General features: G+C 37.8%; 1 protein-coding gene across 15 annotated transcripts in view; it reads left to right on the top strand.

Moving 5' to 3' along the window:
* The window catches only part of LOC410498 (potassium voltage-gated channel subfamily H member 6), a 109501-nt gene extending 92783 nt beyond the window's left edge, over positions 1-16718 (top strand). For 5 of the 15 annotated variants that reach the window (XM_016916266.2, XM_016916268.2, XM_016916270.2 and 2 more), the window contains 12 exons: positions 26-146; positions 231-351; positions 628-937; positions 1009-1345; positions 2095-2282; positions 2392-2516; positions 4317-4412; positions 4935-5075; positions 5512-5836; positions 6599-6676; positions 8528-8767; positions 9598-16718. In XM_016916266.2, coding sequence (XP_016771755.1) covers positions 26-146; positions 231-351; positions 628-937; positions 1009-1345; positions 2095-2282; positions 2392-2516; positions 4317-4412; positions 4935-5075; positions 5512-5836; positions 6599-6676; positions 8528-8767; positions 9598-9922 — 2407 coding nt within the window. In that variant the 3' untranslated portion in view covers positions 9923-16718. The remainder of the gene's footprint in view (positions 1-25; positions 147-230; positions 352-627; positions 938-1008; positions 1346-2094; positions 2283-2391; positions 2517-4316; positions 4413-4934; positions 5076-5511; positions 5837-6598; positions 6677-8527; positions 8768-9597) is intronic. The other 10 variants (XM_016916271.2, XM_016916274.2, XM_016916275.2 and 7 more) reach the window with 7 other exon arrangements.

Genomic DNA, 16718 nt, shown 5'->3' on the forward strand with positions numbered 1-16718 from the left:
AACGAATGGAATTTTGTTATTGAAGGTACGCCATAGGGAACGCGGAGAGACCAACGTTGAAGAGCAAAGTCGGTTGGCTCGATATACTTGCCAACGACACGCATCAGTTTTATTTTCACAATAACACCGGTGGGCCGAGTATAAAGGTGAGTCCAAATGTTGAATATTATTATTCGGTGGTTTTATCGATTGCATCGATCACTTGATCTCAATCTCTTCCTTTCTTCCAGAGCCGCTACATCACAGCACTGTATTTTACCTTTAGTAGTTTAACATCGGTGGGCTTTGGAAACGTGGCTCCAAACACGGACACCGAGAAGATATTTACTATAATCGTTATGCTAATTGGATGTAAGTATCGACCGAGGATGATATCGTCGCTTTTTAAACTAATTAGTTTGAAGACTTTGTTGCAAATTTTCTCTGCTTTTTTTTCCTTTTTTTTTCTTTCTTCTTTTCTTTTCTTTCTTTTTTTTTTGTACAGACTGACACGTAACGTGAGAAAAAAGAAAAGGAAAGGAAAGAAAAGGGAAACTCGAACTTAGAAAACTTTTTCCTTATATAGGATATTATCCATTAACTCGTCGCTTCTTTTTTTTTTCTCTCTCTCTCCCTCTCTCTTTCCAGCTTTGATGTATGCCAGTATCTTCGGTAACGTCTCGGCGATCATTCAGAGGCTTTACAGCGGCACAGCAAGATACCACACGCAGATGCTTCGAGTTCGAGAGTTCATCAGATTCCATCAGATCCCGAATCCGCTTCGTCAGAGGTTGGAGGAGTACTTTCAACACGCTTGGACGTACACGAACGGAATCGACATGAACAGCGTTCTGAAAGGATTCCCCGAGTGCCTTCAGGCGGACATATGTCTTCATCTGAACAGAAATCTTTTAAACAATTGTAGAGCCTTCGAGGGTGCGAGTCCTGGTTGTTTGAGGTATTCATATAATTTCTCTATATTAATTAATATTAATTATGGTGATAACAACTCGATTCCGATTTATACAGGGCGTTATCGTTAAAATTTAAAACCACACACGCGCCACCCGGTGACACGTTGGTTCATCGAGGAGACGTGTTAACGTCCCTGTACTTCATATCGAGAGGAAGCATAGAGATATTGAAGGGCGACGTCGTGATGGCCATACTCGCCAAGGACGACATATTCGGGGAGAATCCTTGCATATATCCGACCGTTGGCAAAGCGTCTTGCAACGTGCGAGCGTTGACCTATTGCGATCTGCACAAGATACACAGGGACGATCTGCTCGACGTTCTGGCCCTTTATCCAGAATTCTCGAATCACTTCAGCCAGAATCTCGAGATCACTTTTAATCTGAGAGACGTACGTATTTTTTTCGTCCAATTATATTAATGTTCTCCTTGCTATTTTTTCACGTTAATTGAATATTCTTTTGATGGAAGAGAAAGAAAAACCTCGATTATTTTATTTCGAGCCGAGGTATTTTATTCTTTGAGATGCAACTATTGTTATAATTTTTATCTGTAGATAATTTAAAAGAGCATCAAGAAAGTATACGAAATACTTATTAAAACTTTGAAATCTTGCTATATGGAAAGATTTTTATATTCCCTCCAAACATTTTCCACGATTAAAACAAGAAAGTTTAAAATGTGCTTTTTGTTTTATCTCGATATCATTTCCGGTTCCCGAGATACCCAAATAAAAGATTAATTTTTTAATATTTCGTTACGTTACTTATAGTGATCAGTGACAGAGGGTGAGTCATTGTATTGTTCATTAATTTAATATGAGGAAATAAAGTAGGTCACTCCGTTTCCTCGAAGTTCGTCTATTATTCAACGATCTATATTTTAGAATACTGTATCTTTGGGATCGTTTGAGATATCGTCTTAAAACGAAGGAATGGGTTTTCGAAAAGAAATATTCTCCTATTCCATATATAATATTATATAGAAAATAAATCTCTACGTATCGTGCAGAATTTATTCTTACTGCATTGAATTGTATTGAAAATTAAGAATATCGAATAAGAAAGATGTATTGTTTAAGGAAGAATTATGATCATTTCTCGTGGATCTTTTTAATGATACTTTGAAAACGATTCGCAGGAGGAACAGGCTGGTGTCGATCCAATATCAGCAAGGTTTCCTGTCAGTACTCCAACGGACGTCGATGCCGACGCTAGGAGATTCGCTTTCCGTCCACCAAGATACCGTCGAGGACCCGGTGGTGGTCCTGGCACCAATCTTATCCCCACTGGTCGACAAGACTCTTTACAGGGTGATCAGGAAGATTAGTAAGTTCTTTAATCGAAAAATTGAAAAGATAAAATTAAACCTGTTATTCTGACGTATTATTATTTTTTCTTTTCTTTTCTTTTTTTTTTTTTCTTTCCCCTTTCTCAGCGACAAAGGAAGTGGCCACGGAATTCTGGAGTTCAGCACCGACAAAGCCGGCCAAGATGTGACGCCATTGAACCTAGAATTCGACGAGCCGAAACAGAGGAGCTCCACGTTGAACTCCATAACCGGTGAGAAAATTCGCGTGTACTCGGTCGATCGAAATTTCTTTCCTTTATTTTCTTCTTTTTTTACCAATTCTCTCTCCCCCTTTCTCTTTCTCTTTCTCTTTGTATCTCTATCTTCTTCTTCTTCTTCTTCTTCTCTCTCTCTCACTCTCTCTCACTCTCTCTCTATCGTTTGCCTCTAATTATTGTCTGAGGAATGTTGTTCTCTGCACGACACATAGAATAATGTCCTTAAATATTCGAGTAAGGAATTTTTTTATTACGATTATTATACTCGGTTATTGAACGTTTGCTATACAACGTGGACGTGGAAGATCGTTATGATTCAGGAAAGTACTTTTGAATCGTTGCTTCGCCAAACAACCCGCCACATTACGACGCTTACCATTAAAGAATATTCGAAAAAACATTCGTAGAAACATTTCTTGGAACATTTGTATATACATACATATATATATATATATATATATATATATATATATATACATATATACGTGCATATATATGTATATATACACGAGAAGCTCGGCTTGCCCCTTTATCCCTTTATCTATTTTATCTTGTATTTATTCAACTCGTACGAGTTTGGAACGCTTAGAATGTTCGAAGGGAAACATTTTACCGGGGAGAATTAAGAACAACGTTGTTGTGAAAAAGGTAATTTCGAATTGTTACATCGCAGAGTGCAGTAATTCCAGTTTGCTCTAATTACACACAGTAGTCCTGGAGTGGAAGCGGTGGGATGAGACATTTTTTTTTTTTCGTTCGTCACTAACACTTGATTTGTGCAATTTCCTTCTTTTTTTTTTTCTTTTCTTTTCTCATTATTTGCTCTGATTTCAAGGAAATGCTTTTTGTTTAAGAAAAAAAAAAAAAAAAAGAAATCGTGCCGCAGAATAATCTGTTATTATTTTCTAAATTTACAATTTTTGTATTATGATTTCTACAAAATTCTGTCCCCTTTTCCACTTCACGATCGCTAGATTTACAATTTCAATCAGATTCATTTTGATTCAATTGCTACTTGCTCGTGTTTCATAAAGATCTTCATTCCTCCATAGACATTTCTTTTACATATATATATATATATATATATTTATGAAAACTTGTCTCCTTAGCGTAGATCATTTTTCACGAGCTTTTCTCGATCGACATTTTTCCATCTTTTTTTCTTTTTTTTCCCCCTCCTCCCTCTTTTTTCTCTCCGCTAAAACATCCCCTTAGCCCAATCGCTCTGATCGACGAATCTCGATCTCTCTTTTGTGATCTTGAAACCTCTGACGTAATTTCGTAGACACTTATTTTGTAAATATATAACATTTCTGTAAATATTTCCTCGTTTCACAAATTTATGTAAATTAAATTGTGTTCAGAGTTCAAGATCACTCGTTCTATTTTTTTCTTTCGTTCAATACGGTGTATATAATTTTTTTTTCTAGTAGAATATTAAATATAAATATCGATACGATAATACAAATCAATGATTAACTTGAAAAGAATTTCTTTTTTTCTTTTTTTTTTTTTTGAAATAAGAGATGAGCTTGAGAACGAACGGCGTATCTTTTTCATTTTTTTCCATTTCTATTCCAAAAATGAAAGACAATTTTTTTTTTCTTTTTTTTTTCCCCCCCTCTCTCGATATTTCGTCTTCAATCAAACTCATCTCGCAATGCCAATCAATCCGAAGAAAAGATCTTAATCTAATCTAATTGAAGGCGTTTGGGTTAAGCGTGCAGCATTTTTAAGCTTTGCGTTTGCATTTGACTCCCGAGTTCGTTAACACCTTGAAACCTGGTTGTTCAGGCATGCTAACCCATCTCAAGCGCAGCATACCGGACCTACGCCAACACAAGATCCATCTTCAACCACTGACGAGTCACGATTACCTTGCCAAGCAGAGTAAGTATCCCATTTGGCGCAAGTAGATCTGGCCAACTTTTCTATATTCGTCGCAACGTGCAAACATATTTGTATGCGATGTATCTCGCATAAACTCATCTCTGGCGAGTACCTTATGCTCGAGAAAACGGCACGATCGTTAACAGCCCCGCCCTCCCCCGACCCCCCCTACGCCCCCCGCCCCGCCCTCCCCTTTGGATACATATTCATATACGAAAGTATATTTTCGACCTCTTTCTCTTTCTCTCTGTCTCTCGTTAATTTTTACCTCTCGTTCTCTCGCTCTGCCATTCTCTTTTCTCTCTCGATCTCTTTTCTATATATATTTATACATATATATATACAGCTTTCTTTTCCTCTCTCTCTGTTTCTTTCTTTCTTTCTCTCTCTCTCTTTCTCTCTCTCTTTCTCTCCTCGTCCCCCTTTTTTTCTTGGAGATAAGAGGCACTTTTAGAGGGTAGGAAGGCTCGTGCTACTTCCCCGTGGATCGTGGTACTGATTACTGTGCCTGGGTTTATCCAGTGACCACGCCGTTGACGAAACCAGCGCGGAGAAGCTCGGCCGCTGGTGAAAGCTGCCTCAGCCAGAACGCGGTACATCCGACCTCGACGACATCCAGTCACTACACTACACCGTCGCCACCTCAGCATCCCCAGACTCACGGTGCGTGAAATCGCGTTTATGTGCCCCATCCCCCCACCCACTACCCACCCACTACACGCCCCAACCCCCACTTCTTCTTCTTCTTCTTCTTCTTCTTCGTCCATCGCTCGATCCCCCTTTGCTCGTCGACCGACCAATGTTTGTGTTTTATTTTTCTTTTTTTTTTTTTTTTATTATTTCTCTCTTTGTTAAATGTTTCGACGAATTCGACAATTTTGTGAAGAAAATGAGAAAAGAGATTAGATAAAATTAGGTAAAGAATGGTATTCGGGAAAGAAGGATATTCGAAAGCGACGAGTTAACTCTCGTATTAGAAAATTTTCCTAAGCTCGGAGCTGTCGAATCAACAGATTGATGATACGTTTCAATCCTTCTCTCCTCTTTTTTTTTTTCTTTTTTTTCTCCCTCCCCCCGCCCCCTCTCTTCTCGCTTGCAGGCGACTTTCAAAGCGGACCGGGCCGACCCGTGGAAGAGATAAACGCGAGGATAGACCAACTGTCCCGCCAAGTGTCCTCGTTGGAGCACTCGATGGGGGAGAACATCAGGTTGATCTTGACGCTGCTCCAACAGACGCTCAACTCGTCGAGGGAGAGTTCGAGCATCGAGATGATGGCTGGCCCGACCTCGGTCGGCCTGTCCAAAAGTAGCAGAGCCCCGGCTTTGGTCCAACGGTCGGCCAGCGAACCTCAACCCCCTACCGGCCCCCCGTCCAGTAACGGGAACGGGAAGATCCAGCCTAGCACGTCCCACGGTTTGTTCAGGTGAGTTTGCCTTCGCCACCACGATGATTCAAACCGGTGAATTTGGAAAAAAAAAAAAAAAAGAAATTCTCTTCTCGTTCAACGTAGTAACGTGTCAAAGGGATTGGATTTAAGAATAATAATAATAATAAGAAGGGGGGAAGGAGAAAGCAATTTGAAGCTAGAAACGAATAATCCTTTGAAATTGAAGGGGGGAAAAAAATTGCTTTCCCTTTTTTTGAGTCGATATTTGAGTACACTCAGATTTGCCTCGCTCGGTTTCTTTTGAAGTTGAGATTGAAATGGGACATCTTTTTCACACGTTACCATCGTTCTTAGTCTGTTTGTCATAGCAGATGTAACATGTGTCTTTACTTTCTCTGTTTTATTTCTCTTTGTGTCTCATACTCTCTCTCTCTCTTTCTCTCTCTTTCTCTTTCTCTTTCTCTCTCTCTCTATATACATATATATATATGTATACGCGCGTTTCCTTTTCTCTCTTTCAATTTCTATTCAAATCGACACGGTCGGAGATTCGTTTGAAATCGCGGTACCGCTTTCGGGAAACGTAGACAAACGCGTGTTCTGTTTGAAATCATTATATCTCTTCTTTATTACTTTTTTTTTTCTTCTTCTTTCTTCTTCTTCATCTTCATCGTCGTCATCATCATCATCTTCTTCTTCTACTTCTTCTTCTTCTTCTTCTTCTTCTTCTTCTTCAAAGTAGAGAATTATTTCTGTTTCTTCCTAGAAAGTAATCGATGTTTTTATTCTTGTGAAAAGCTTTCTTTCGAAATCCCTGGATCAGTTGCATTTGATTTCGGCGTCTTTTATTTTGGAAAGGTTGGACAAGTTCCGAAGGTGACCATACTCTCTCATACTCTTCTTTGAAATACCCTTTTTTTGCGAGCAGTGTCGCGCAAGTAGAATACAAGGCAGGAGTATTGTTTGCAAATTAATCGCAAAAAGCAAAAAAAAAAAAAAAAAAAAAAAAAGAAATTTGCGTAAAATTTAACGCTACTAGTTTCCTGCGTATTCAAATTATTGCCAGTTTTAATTTTCTCACGTTGTAAGTACATTTCCAATATGAATCATTTCTTTCTCTCTCTTTCTCTCTCTTTCTCTCTTTCTTTCTCTTTCTCTCTCTTTCTCTCTCTCTTTCTCTCTCTCCTTTGTCCCTCTTTTCTTTTCTTTTTTTTTTCTTTTCTTTTCTTAATCTTTGCATCGAATAGAGCGAACGATTGACATCGACATTTATTCGAGAATCATTTTGAGGTATTTGTAGAATGATTTTCTTCTTCTTTTAGCGCTAGATCTTTCGTTAGTTTACACTTTGATCTGTATAACTCTGTATAACGTCCCAAGTAATTGTGCTGTGTGAATTTCTTTCTTTCTTTCTTTCTTTTTTTTTTCTTTTTTTTCTTCTGTTCCCACGTTACTAGTTATAATATGGATCGAGCATTTTTCGTACAACGCGTGCGTAGATGATTTAATTTGTTCTGCGACGTAGCACGTTCTCGAAGCTTGACGATGAATATAACATGCGGGAAATTCAAATTATTTCAAGCCACTTGTTTTCTCGACTCGATACAATCACGATTTTTTTTACGATACATATATATGTGTGTGTATCCATGAAATAATTTAAAGGAAAATTTCTAAGAGAAGATATTTTTTCTTGTTTTTTTTTTTTTACGTACAAATAGAACAAATTGATATTAAAAAAAAAAAAAAAAATTAATATCGAAAAGGCACGTTTAGAAAGTTCACGTAAAATATTTTAATTATCGATACTCGTTAACATTCTAGAAATTCTTTTCTTTTTCGCAGACAAATTTCTTAACTTTTCACTCCATTCCAACAATACACACTCTTTACACACCTTAACAAAAACTTCCCCTCGTAGCAACTTAAAAATATCTCATCGCTGTGGACAGAGGTAAGAGATTGAATTTGTAGCTGATTCCCGCGAGTATGAATCGCCACTACGTAGGACATAAGTTTTCATTAGTGCACAAGCATACGTATGTTTTGCTAGTTTCGTTTTAGAGAAATGCAGTACAGTCTCGATAGTGTGAATAAATAATGATAAATCTTAAGAACGAACCACTTATAAAAATATCCCAAGATTTTCTTTTTCATAGCAAAGAAAAAAAAAAGATAATTCCAAATTAAACAATAATTCAATTAATCTTTACATTTCTTCTGTCTAAATTACGTCTAAACTCGTCTTCGCAACGTCTCTTTTCACGAATCTAATCGCAAGAACTATCGAGATTCTACCATACTATAAATATATAAATATATATATACGTCTTAGCACTCGATCTCAAATCTTATGCCCTTTCAAAAAAGGAAAAAAAAAAAGCGTACCAAGGAATTACGAACATATCAGATCAGACACACGTACACACATACATACACACATAAATACACATATAGTAGAATATATATATAAACGAAACAATGTCGATGTCAGACTTTGAACGCGATTCAGATGATAGGAGTCCCAATCAGACCAGACTTGCGACACTGTTCGGGACACTTTAGAACGAATTAGAGGCCTAACCGTAATCCCCTTGTACATATATCACATACGCTTCAAGTATATTATATATATATACGCTGCTACTCGTAGCGGCCGCTTAACGACCGACCGATCGAAACTCGATTAATTTTTTCCCCCCGTTTCGTTTCATTTTCCATCTGCAGCAGACCCCCAACGAAAGAGCCAATGTCGACATCCTCGGGAACGTCGCGATTGACAGTCACGTCGGACACGTCCGCGTTGGCCACGGCCTTGCAAACGGCGTTGAACGGGAGAACGGCGCCAACGAGGTCCCAGAGCCAACCCGTCGACCTGGCCGTGCCGCCCCCCTCGCAACAGGCGCATCTGCCGCACGCGTGGCACAGTCAACCCGCTGCATTCAGGAGGGGAGAGTTCAGGAGCGGGTAATAATTAATAAATCTTTCTTTCCTTTTCTCCTTTTTTCCTTTTCTTAACGAGAAGAAAAAGGTTACACACGATTATTCGTCTTCCTTTTATTTCTGTTTCGTTAAATCATATGCTACTTGCTATTATTTTATTGTTAGGTTATGATTGTTTTCTATAATCTTCGTCTGGACGTATAAAACGATCGTACATTGGTAAAGTTGATAAAGTTCGTGATAATTTATTGTTGATAAATATGATAATCGATACGAAAAGTTGTATCAATTACGAATAAATATTATTCAAACGATTTAATAAAGTAACTCGAAATTTTTAATCAGTTACTTCAGAAGCGGATACATTTCGAGTATTTCAAGCTTCTTTTCCTTTCGAAACGTAAAACTATACACGCTATTTATCGTACGACCATTTCATTTCTCTTTTATTCGGCCCATGCTACTCGCTATCGCATTATTCTACCTACCACCGTTTTCTTATTCCACTTCTCTTCGTCTGGGTATAATAAAACGTACTCATTCGTACGCATTCGATTAATGAATAAAGTTGTTAAATCGTTCGAAAACGTGATAATAATAATCGCAAGTAGCTGTAGTGCGAAACTTTAATAAAGTAACTTTACGACGATTGGATTATGACTCCGTTAATCCATAATCGTAATTACTCTACATTTTTCTTACTCCTCGATAAATAAATAAATATCTTTTCCGTCTGATAAATAAAAAAATAGAACCAAATTCGATTCTTAATTGCTCTCAATCAATTACACTCGTTTACAGGACGGAAGTGAAATCGATCGATCAATTAACGTGAAATATTTCGTTCGAACCAGGTACAGTTCGTTCAACAAACGTTCAGAGCCCGAGGGTGAGGATCCGTGGAGCTGCGTGGTGTCCGTGTCGGATCGAGGGGGTGGGCAGCGGCCTCGGAGCAGCGAGTCCCGCAAGGAGCCGACGAATCATCGCGGCTCGAGCGAGCTTGGCGCCGCTCAACGTTCGGAGAGCAGGCAGCCAGGCCGGGACGAGGCGGGCCAGGGGCAGCGGCAAGAGTCCTCGAGGCAGGCGAGCGAGGACATCTCCTGGGAGTTCACGATAAACGAGGCGCCGATCGCGAGACTGGAATCGTTGGACGAACTCGATCAGGATCACGTCAGTTAAGGCCAACGTTCCCTCCTAACCCCCACCCTAACCGCCCCCCTTCCTTTTCGAACCAATTGCAGACTCGCTTGCGACTGAAACGCGACGCGTAGCCGGGGCTTTATATCGGCTATTGATACCAATTGATCATTCGGATGGCTGTGGACTCCTTCCGTTTCCCTCTTCGAGGATCTAACAAACGTGGCGCCAGGATTGGAACAACACCAGCCCGACGATCGATTTTCTCTTGGGGATCCCTCCTCCTTTGATATCGCTCGAACTTTATTCTCTCTCTCTTTTTCTTTTCTTTTTTGCTTCGTTCTTAGAGAGGGGAGAAATCGAGATATTTTTCCTTTCTCCCGCGCTTATTTTACGTTATATTTCTCGTATTCTCGCGTTAGAATTTATAAGAGAGAGAGAGAGGCTCGCTGCTCCCTTTTTCGTTGGGAGGTCAAAATTCGGTATTTCGACGAAAGCACAATCTTATTTCTTTTTTTCCTCACTCGAATTTTCTACGAATTCTCTGTATATCGATTGTTTGTGTCAGCGAGTCCCAATTTTCTCTTTGAATCGGGTTGGGATCGTTAAAGAGAATATCGATCGGCGGGCGATCGGCGGCGATATCGATCGCGGAGGACGAGAGTTTACGTAAGAGGTGGAGAGACGTACGGAGGAGAAGAGGGAAGAGCGAGAGAACAGAGAGCACGAGCGGCGTTTTCGAAAAATGTTGTGTACATATGCATATGCATGTATAAAGACACGTGACGCGTGTATACACGCGTGTTACACGGATGCGTTTTTCCGCGACACATATTCATACACACACACACACATACACGCATACACAGAGTTAATCCAATCGCGGTGATATATATGACTTTGCTTTCAAGGTTTCCACCCCTATTTACGCTATTTTTTTCCTTGGAGCAATTTTTTTTAATCGAATTAAATATAATACACAGACAGATACATGGACACGCAAACACAAACACACACACGTACGTATTCCCCTCCGGTGGCGATGCTTTTTTGTTTTTTCACGTGGAAAGCTTTCTTTCGTTGCTTAATACCGTGTAGAAAGGAGAGAAAAATGAAACGGTGGAAGAGGAAAATTTATATTATATACGGGGAGAAGAAAGGAGAGCGAGGGGAATTAATAATGAAAGGGAAATAAAATAAAGAAGAATAAAATGAAATAGAAGATCGATGTTTACGGGATTAAAAAAAAGAGATATTTTAAAAAAAAAAAGGGGAGAGAAAAAATGAGAATAAGTGGAGCAAACTGAAGGGCGGAAGTTGAAATCGAAATAGGAGGCGGCTCGTGGTGAGTTTGTTGAATTTTTGGGAATTCGAACGATCGCGTCACGAAACAACGTATTTGCTCGTTTTTCGACTGAGAATACTTTCTTTTCTTTTTTTTTTTATTGTTGACAAAAAGAGAGGAAGTAAGAAGTAAAAGAAAAAAAAACCACGAAAGATCGTACGTGTTAAGAAAATGAAGAAAAAAAAAAGAAGAAGAAAGCAAGAGCTGGATGAAAGATCGAACGATCGATGACGAACGGAATTAGGAATATATGCGAGAACGAACGAGAGGAATACTAATAGAAATACAATTCTGAGTGCCACCTATACCGAATAAAACTGCAATGTCCTTTATACAGACAACTAAAAAAAAAAAAAGAAAAAAAAAAGAAAAAAAAGAAAAAAAAGAAACAAATTAATAAATAAATAAATAAATATATAAAAAGGAAATTGACGAGAGAAAATATGGGACAAGCGAGAAAATGGGGAAAAATTATTAATATGAGAGAGAATTTAGATAATTACTAATATTCTATTATTATTATGATCATTCTTACGATTATTATTATTATTGTTATTATTATTATATTATATTATATTATTATATTATTATTGCCATAAAGTAGGGAAGAAACGCAAGCGCGATGGGGAGGAGGCAGAGATAAGATTATAGAAAATATCGACGGTATAAATATGGTTGAAAAAGAAAAGAGAAAGAAAGAAAGAAAAGAACAAGAGAAAAAAACAACAACAACAATTGCCTGCGCAATAACGGTATATATATGTGTATATACATGTTATACGTACATTTGCTCGTGTACGTATATACACTGGTGCCGTGTGTATGCGTATACACGTTGTAAAAAAAAAAAGGGAAAAAAAAAAATTTTTTACAAGATATATCTCGAATTAATCGATAACTAACTAAGCGTACGTTGGTTTCTCTTCCTCACTTTTCGTTCTCGACCTCCCAAAGAGTGTTTACTTTTTTTCACCCCGTTCGGCGATTTATCACGCAATGATAAGGGTGGAAAGCGATGATCGATGATTCTCGATCGTTTCTTTCTTACACGTTCTCGCTTCTGAGAGTTAGTTGACAACGGAAGAGAAGATTTCTTTTTCCCCCCCCTCCCACTTCAAGATATTATTATTATTATTATTATTTTGCCAGTGAGAGGATATCGAGGGTATTCAACACGATTAAAAAAAAAAAGAACAAATTCTTGACAATAATTTGAAAATTAATAATTCGATTGCTCGGAGAGATTACTCGATATCGAAATATTCGATCGATATCGTCACATATCACTTTGAAGAATGAAAAAAATGTCGAATCACTTTTTTGTCATTGGAGATCGAAACTTTCTTCGTTGTCGATCCTCGAAACGGAGGATTCGGAACGAGTTGTAATAGAAATGAACGAAAGTGTGTAAGTTTTGAAAAGAGAAAGGAATATATCGTGTTCGCGATAAGGGAAGGAGCGTGGAAAGGAATGAGGAGATGATGAAAGGCGAAGGGACGAAAGAGGGAAAGAAAGAGGTACGTACGATCGAGGATCATCGATCACGGATTCGTTCTTTGCTCAGTATTTTAGGCTGTAAATGAATAAACCGATACATTCGATGTAACGATTAAATGAAATCGTAGAGTTACTTTGTAACGAGAGAGGAGCAGCGGCGCAGCGCTAAAGAGAAGCAGCTTTTTAATTACGAATAGCAATTATCTTTGATTATTACCAGTAGTACACGCAGCACACGTGGATTTTCGCACTTAGGTAACACGGCGAAACGGCGAATGCGGATTTATTGTTCTTTATAGGAAAAAAAGGAAAAAAAAAAAAAAAAAAAAAAAAAAAAGGAAAAAAAAATAAAAAAGAATAATGGATGTTCAGAAGATGGTCCAAAAAAAGAGGACAACAGTGATCACAAAGAGAAAGAGAGAAAGAGAGAAGCAAAACGATAACTTTTATTCGTTTCTAAATTAATATTCATATCAGTGAACATTCGTTACGAATCTTTTCTTTTTCTTTTTTTTCTTTTTTTCTTTTTTTTTTTTCTTTTTTTTTCTTTAAAACAAAATCGATGAAAAAATTGTTTCCAACGTTTTCGCGACGATTCAAAGATTCTAAAAATCGTTCTGCGAGGAGAGAAAATGCGGAAAAGTTAAGTTTCATTTCGAGTGATTTCGAAATCGAAGAAAAACGACGCTTAATTTTAAATCCAAGTGTGATGAACGATGAATGCACAACGATAAATAGAATTTTATTTCTAAGGAATCAGCTTGTCAACTTGTCTACGAAAGTGTCTACATTACCTGTTCATTTTCAAATCGTTGATCAATGTATCTGTCCAAGAATGAAGAGAAAAAAACAGTAAAATTCTCTTATGTTTCTTAGATCCGATTTTTCTTTACCAATCGTTAAAAAGTATATAGTATAAATTTCAATACAAATCGAGTCACTGCTGTTCTCGAAATCTACGCGAATCAATCTACGTGAACGTGCGAGACGAGAGCCGAGTATGCTTTTACTATTTTTCTTTCTTTTTTTTTTTTTTTTTTTTTTTTTTCCCTCCCCCATCGAGAAATGATAAATTTTATCCGCGTTGAGTTAAGAAGAAAGAAAGAAGAAAAAAAAAACGACAGAGAAAAGAAAAGAGCCGGATACCAAAAGACGTCCATTGCATCATTCCCTATAAGGAGGATAATTTCGCGATAATTATTGATATAATTTCGAAATCAGACTTCGTACACACCCTTTTGAACATCGAATTTTTGCGAAGATTTTTTAGGATAAACACGAGTGAATAATAAATACCCATCGACAATTCGAATACAATTCTTCGACGAATCGAAACCTTAAAAGCGTAAATTGTAAATTGTCTTTGAAAATTTTTTTACTCGCGACGATGCATTATACTCGTTTCCCCGAGTGAAATATATCCGACGACGCGTAAACTTCGTTAAGTATTTGAACGGGATTTGAACTCTTTTCTACGTTGAATACGATAGATGAAGAATTTCGAAGGAAAAAAAAAAAGAAAAAAAAAAAGAAAAAAGACGACTGCAAAAAAAACGCGATTCACATCAGAGATCCGCTCTTTTTTTCTGACCGCAAGAATATCAAAATCGAGAGAAGCAAAAAAAAAAAAAAAAAAGAGAAAATATACTTCACCTTCCGACAGGAAGTTTTCAACGCAAGTTTTCGCTTTTAAAAGTGTTGAGCTCTGTTCGAACGTTCCTTAAACTTCTCGATTTTTCAAATTGAAAGAAAAGAAGTTTAAGATTCCAATGGAATCTGACGAGCAAAAGAACAAGAGGGAAAACTTGCGTTACAAGCTTCGAAACGAACGAATCAAATCGATATGAAACTTCCCCAACGATCAACGAGAAACCTTCCCAAACTTGAATTCGAAGTGTCACTTCAAATTTCCTTCAAAATCTCCACCGACTCTAAAATCCATAATCTCGAGTTTCAAAAAACATCAAAATTTCGAGATCAATCCTCTCTGAGCCAACTTCCTCCAGAGACATACAAGAATCTTACCACCTTCATCACTTCTTCGTCGATCTTTTTCTCCCCTCTAAGAACTTCTTTCTTTCTTTCTTTCTTCCCTGCGCCCCCCTTCCCCTCGCACGAACGTCCTTCTCGAGATTAACGATCTTCACTCTCGACTATTATATTTCGTATTCAAGGATAAATCGCTGGATCGACACGCACGCAATCACACACAAACACACAAACACACACACACGCGTAAAAAGAAAAAAGAAAAAAAAAAGAAAAAAAAGAAAGAAAAAGAAAAAAAAAGGATCGACACAGGACGAGTCATCGATGTAATTATAATTCGTATTGCGAATGCGTATTGTAAAAGTGTATTCGTTTTTCTTTTTCTTTTAATCGAAGCTGCCTCTCGCTTTTGAATTCTACCGCGGCCGACCGAGAGAGGGAGAGAGATAGAATAAATGGGGCGAGAGGAAAAGAGGGAGGGGGGTAGGGAAGGGATCGAGACGAAGGATCTTTGTAGGATTCGTGCAAGGATCGACACGACGACAGGCTGTGCGACGGGATTCCGTCAAAGGGTGTTCCTCGATCGACGATTTCGACGAAAATTCCAATTTTGCGATTGGAATTTTTTTTTTTTTCCTTTTTTCCTTTTTTCTGTCTCTCGAGGGTCACGTTCGAGGGTAGATTACTCGAGGATCGATTCGCAGAGGGTTGAAGACACTTGTGTGATTAATTCTGACACTCCGTGGGAGGGTTTTGTAAACATTGTTGAAAGTATATTTATTGTTAGATGATATCGCGAGTATATTCCTTGATGTAAATTCGTAATTTTCATTGTTTGTTTTAATTAGGCGAGGGAGGGGTGGTGGGGATTTGTAATTTGCGATTTAATCCAATCTCGATGATTGTAATTGTCCGTGACAATTCGACTCGGTTAACCCTCTCGTTCCCTTCGATAAGTCTTCGCGTAATTTAGAAATTATACGAAATGTTTATCCCGAAAAATTAATCATTAATTAATAGATAACGTATTAAATAGATAAATTTATTATTCCACTCGATAAACTAATTATTACACAGTTTCTAATCGCTTGTTTGCCGTGTAAATTGCCGGGCAGAAAAAAAAAAGTTGCATAGTAAATGTCTAAATGGCTGTTAAATAATTCAAACGAGGGGGAATGACAGGGTTAAAAAAGGGGGAGAAAAAAAAAAAGAATTGATAACGTACGCGAGATGAGAGATCGGCAATAATTTAATTAACCTATCCGCGCCAGTTTTGCAATAATTTAGCGATAAGTGTTATTTCAAATTGAGACGTGTAATCGAGTAATTTACTCGCAACGGATTAAAAAAATACAAAGGGGGAGAGGAAATAAATAATGGATGAGAAACTCGAGAGAAGACAATTCGAGGAACACTCGTCGCGAGTATGCGTTATATTTCGTTTGTAAAGATGATAAGAGAATTAAAAACGCGGAAATAAAATTAAGAGGAAGGATGGATTTAGAAGATAGAGAGAAAGAGAGAGAGAGAGTGAGAGAGTGAGACATGAAATTCTATCCGCGGTAGATGAATTTACTCGCGTTTTTCCCAGATTATGCAATTTAAGATTGTTCTATATATATGTATTTATATATATATATATATACGACATAATCTTGGATCGTATCGATAACGGTGAGCGCACTGATTTGTAACAAGAGGATTAAGAAAAAAAAAAAAAAGGAGAATTTGTTCGTGAGAGAGAGTGAGAAAGTTTCGAGTGAATGAAGATGAGCTGAAAAAGCGAGGGGTGAAAGGAGTACGTGAGGGCGTGAAAGTGAATAAAATATAAAAAGAGAGAAAGAGAAGAGAGAGAGAGAGAGAGAGGGAAAGAGAGAGAATGAAGTGTGAGAGATGATGTAGTGAGAAAGAACGCGTGAGAGAGAAGATAAGATTTTTGTACCACCCCCTAAATCAATTCCTGCTCTTCACCGAGCACCCTCCGAGATTAAAATAAAATTACACGAG

Source organism: Apis mellifera, linkage group LG14 (genome assembly GCF_003254395.2).
Source record: "Apis mellifera strain DH4 linkage group LG14, Amel_HAv3.1, whole genome shotgun sequence".
In the NCBI taxonomy this organism is placed as follows: domain Eukaryota; kingdom Metazoa; phylum Arthropoda; class Insecta; order Hymenoptera; family Apidae; genus Apis; species Apis mellifera.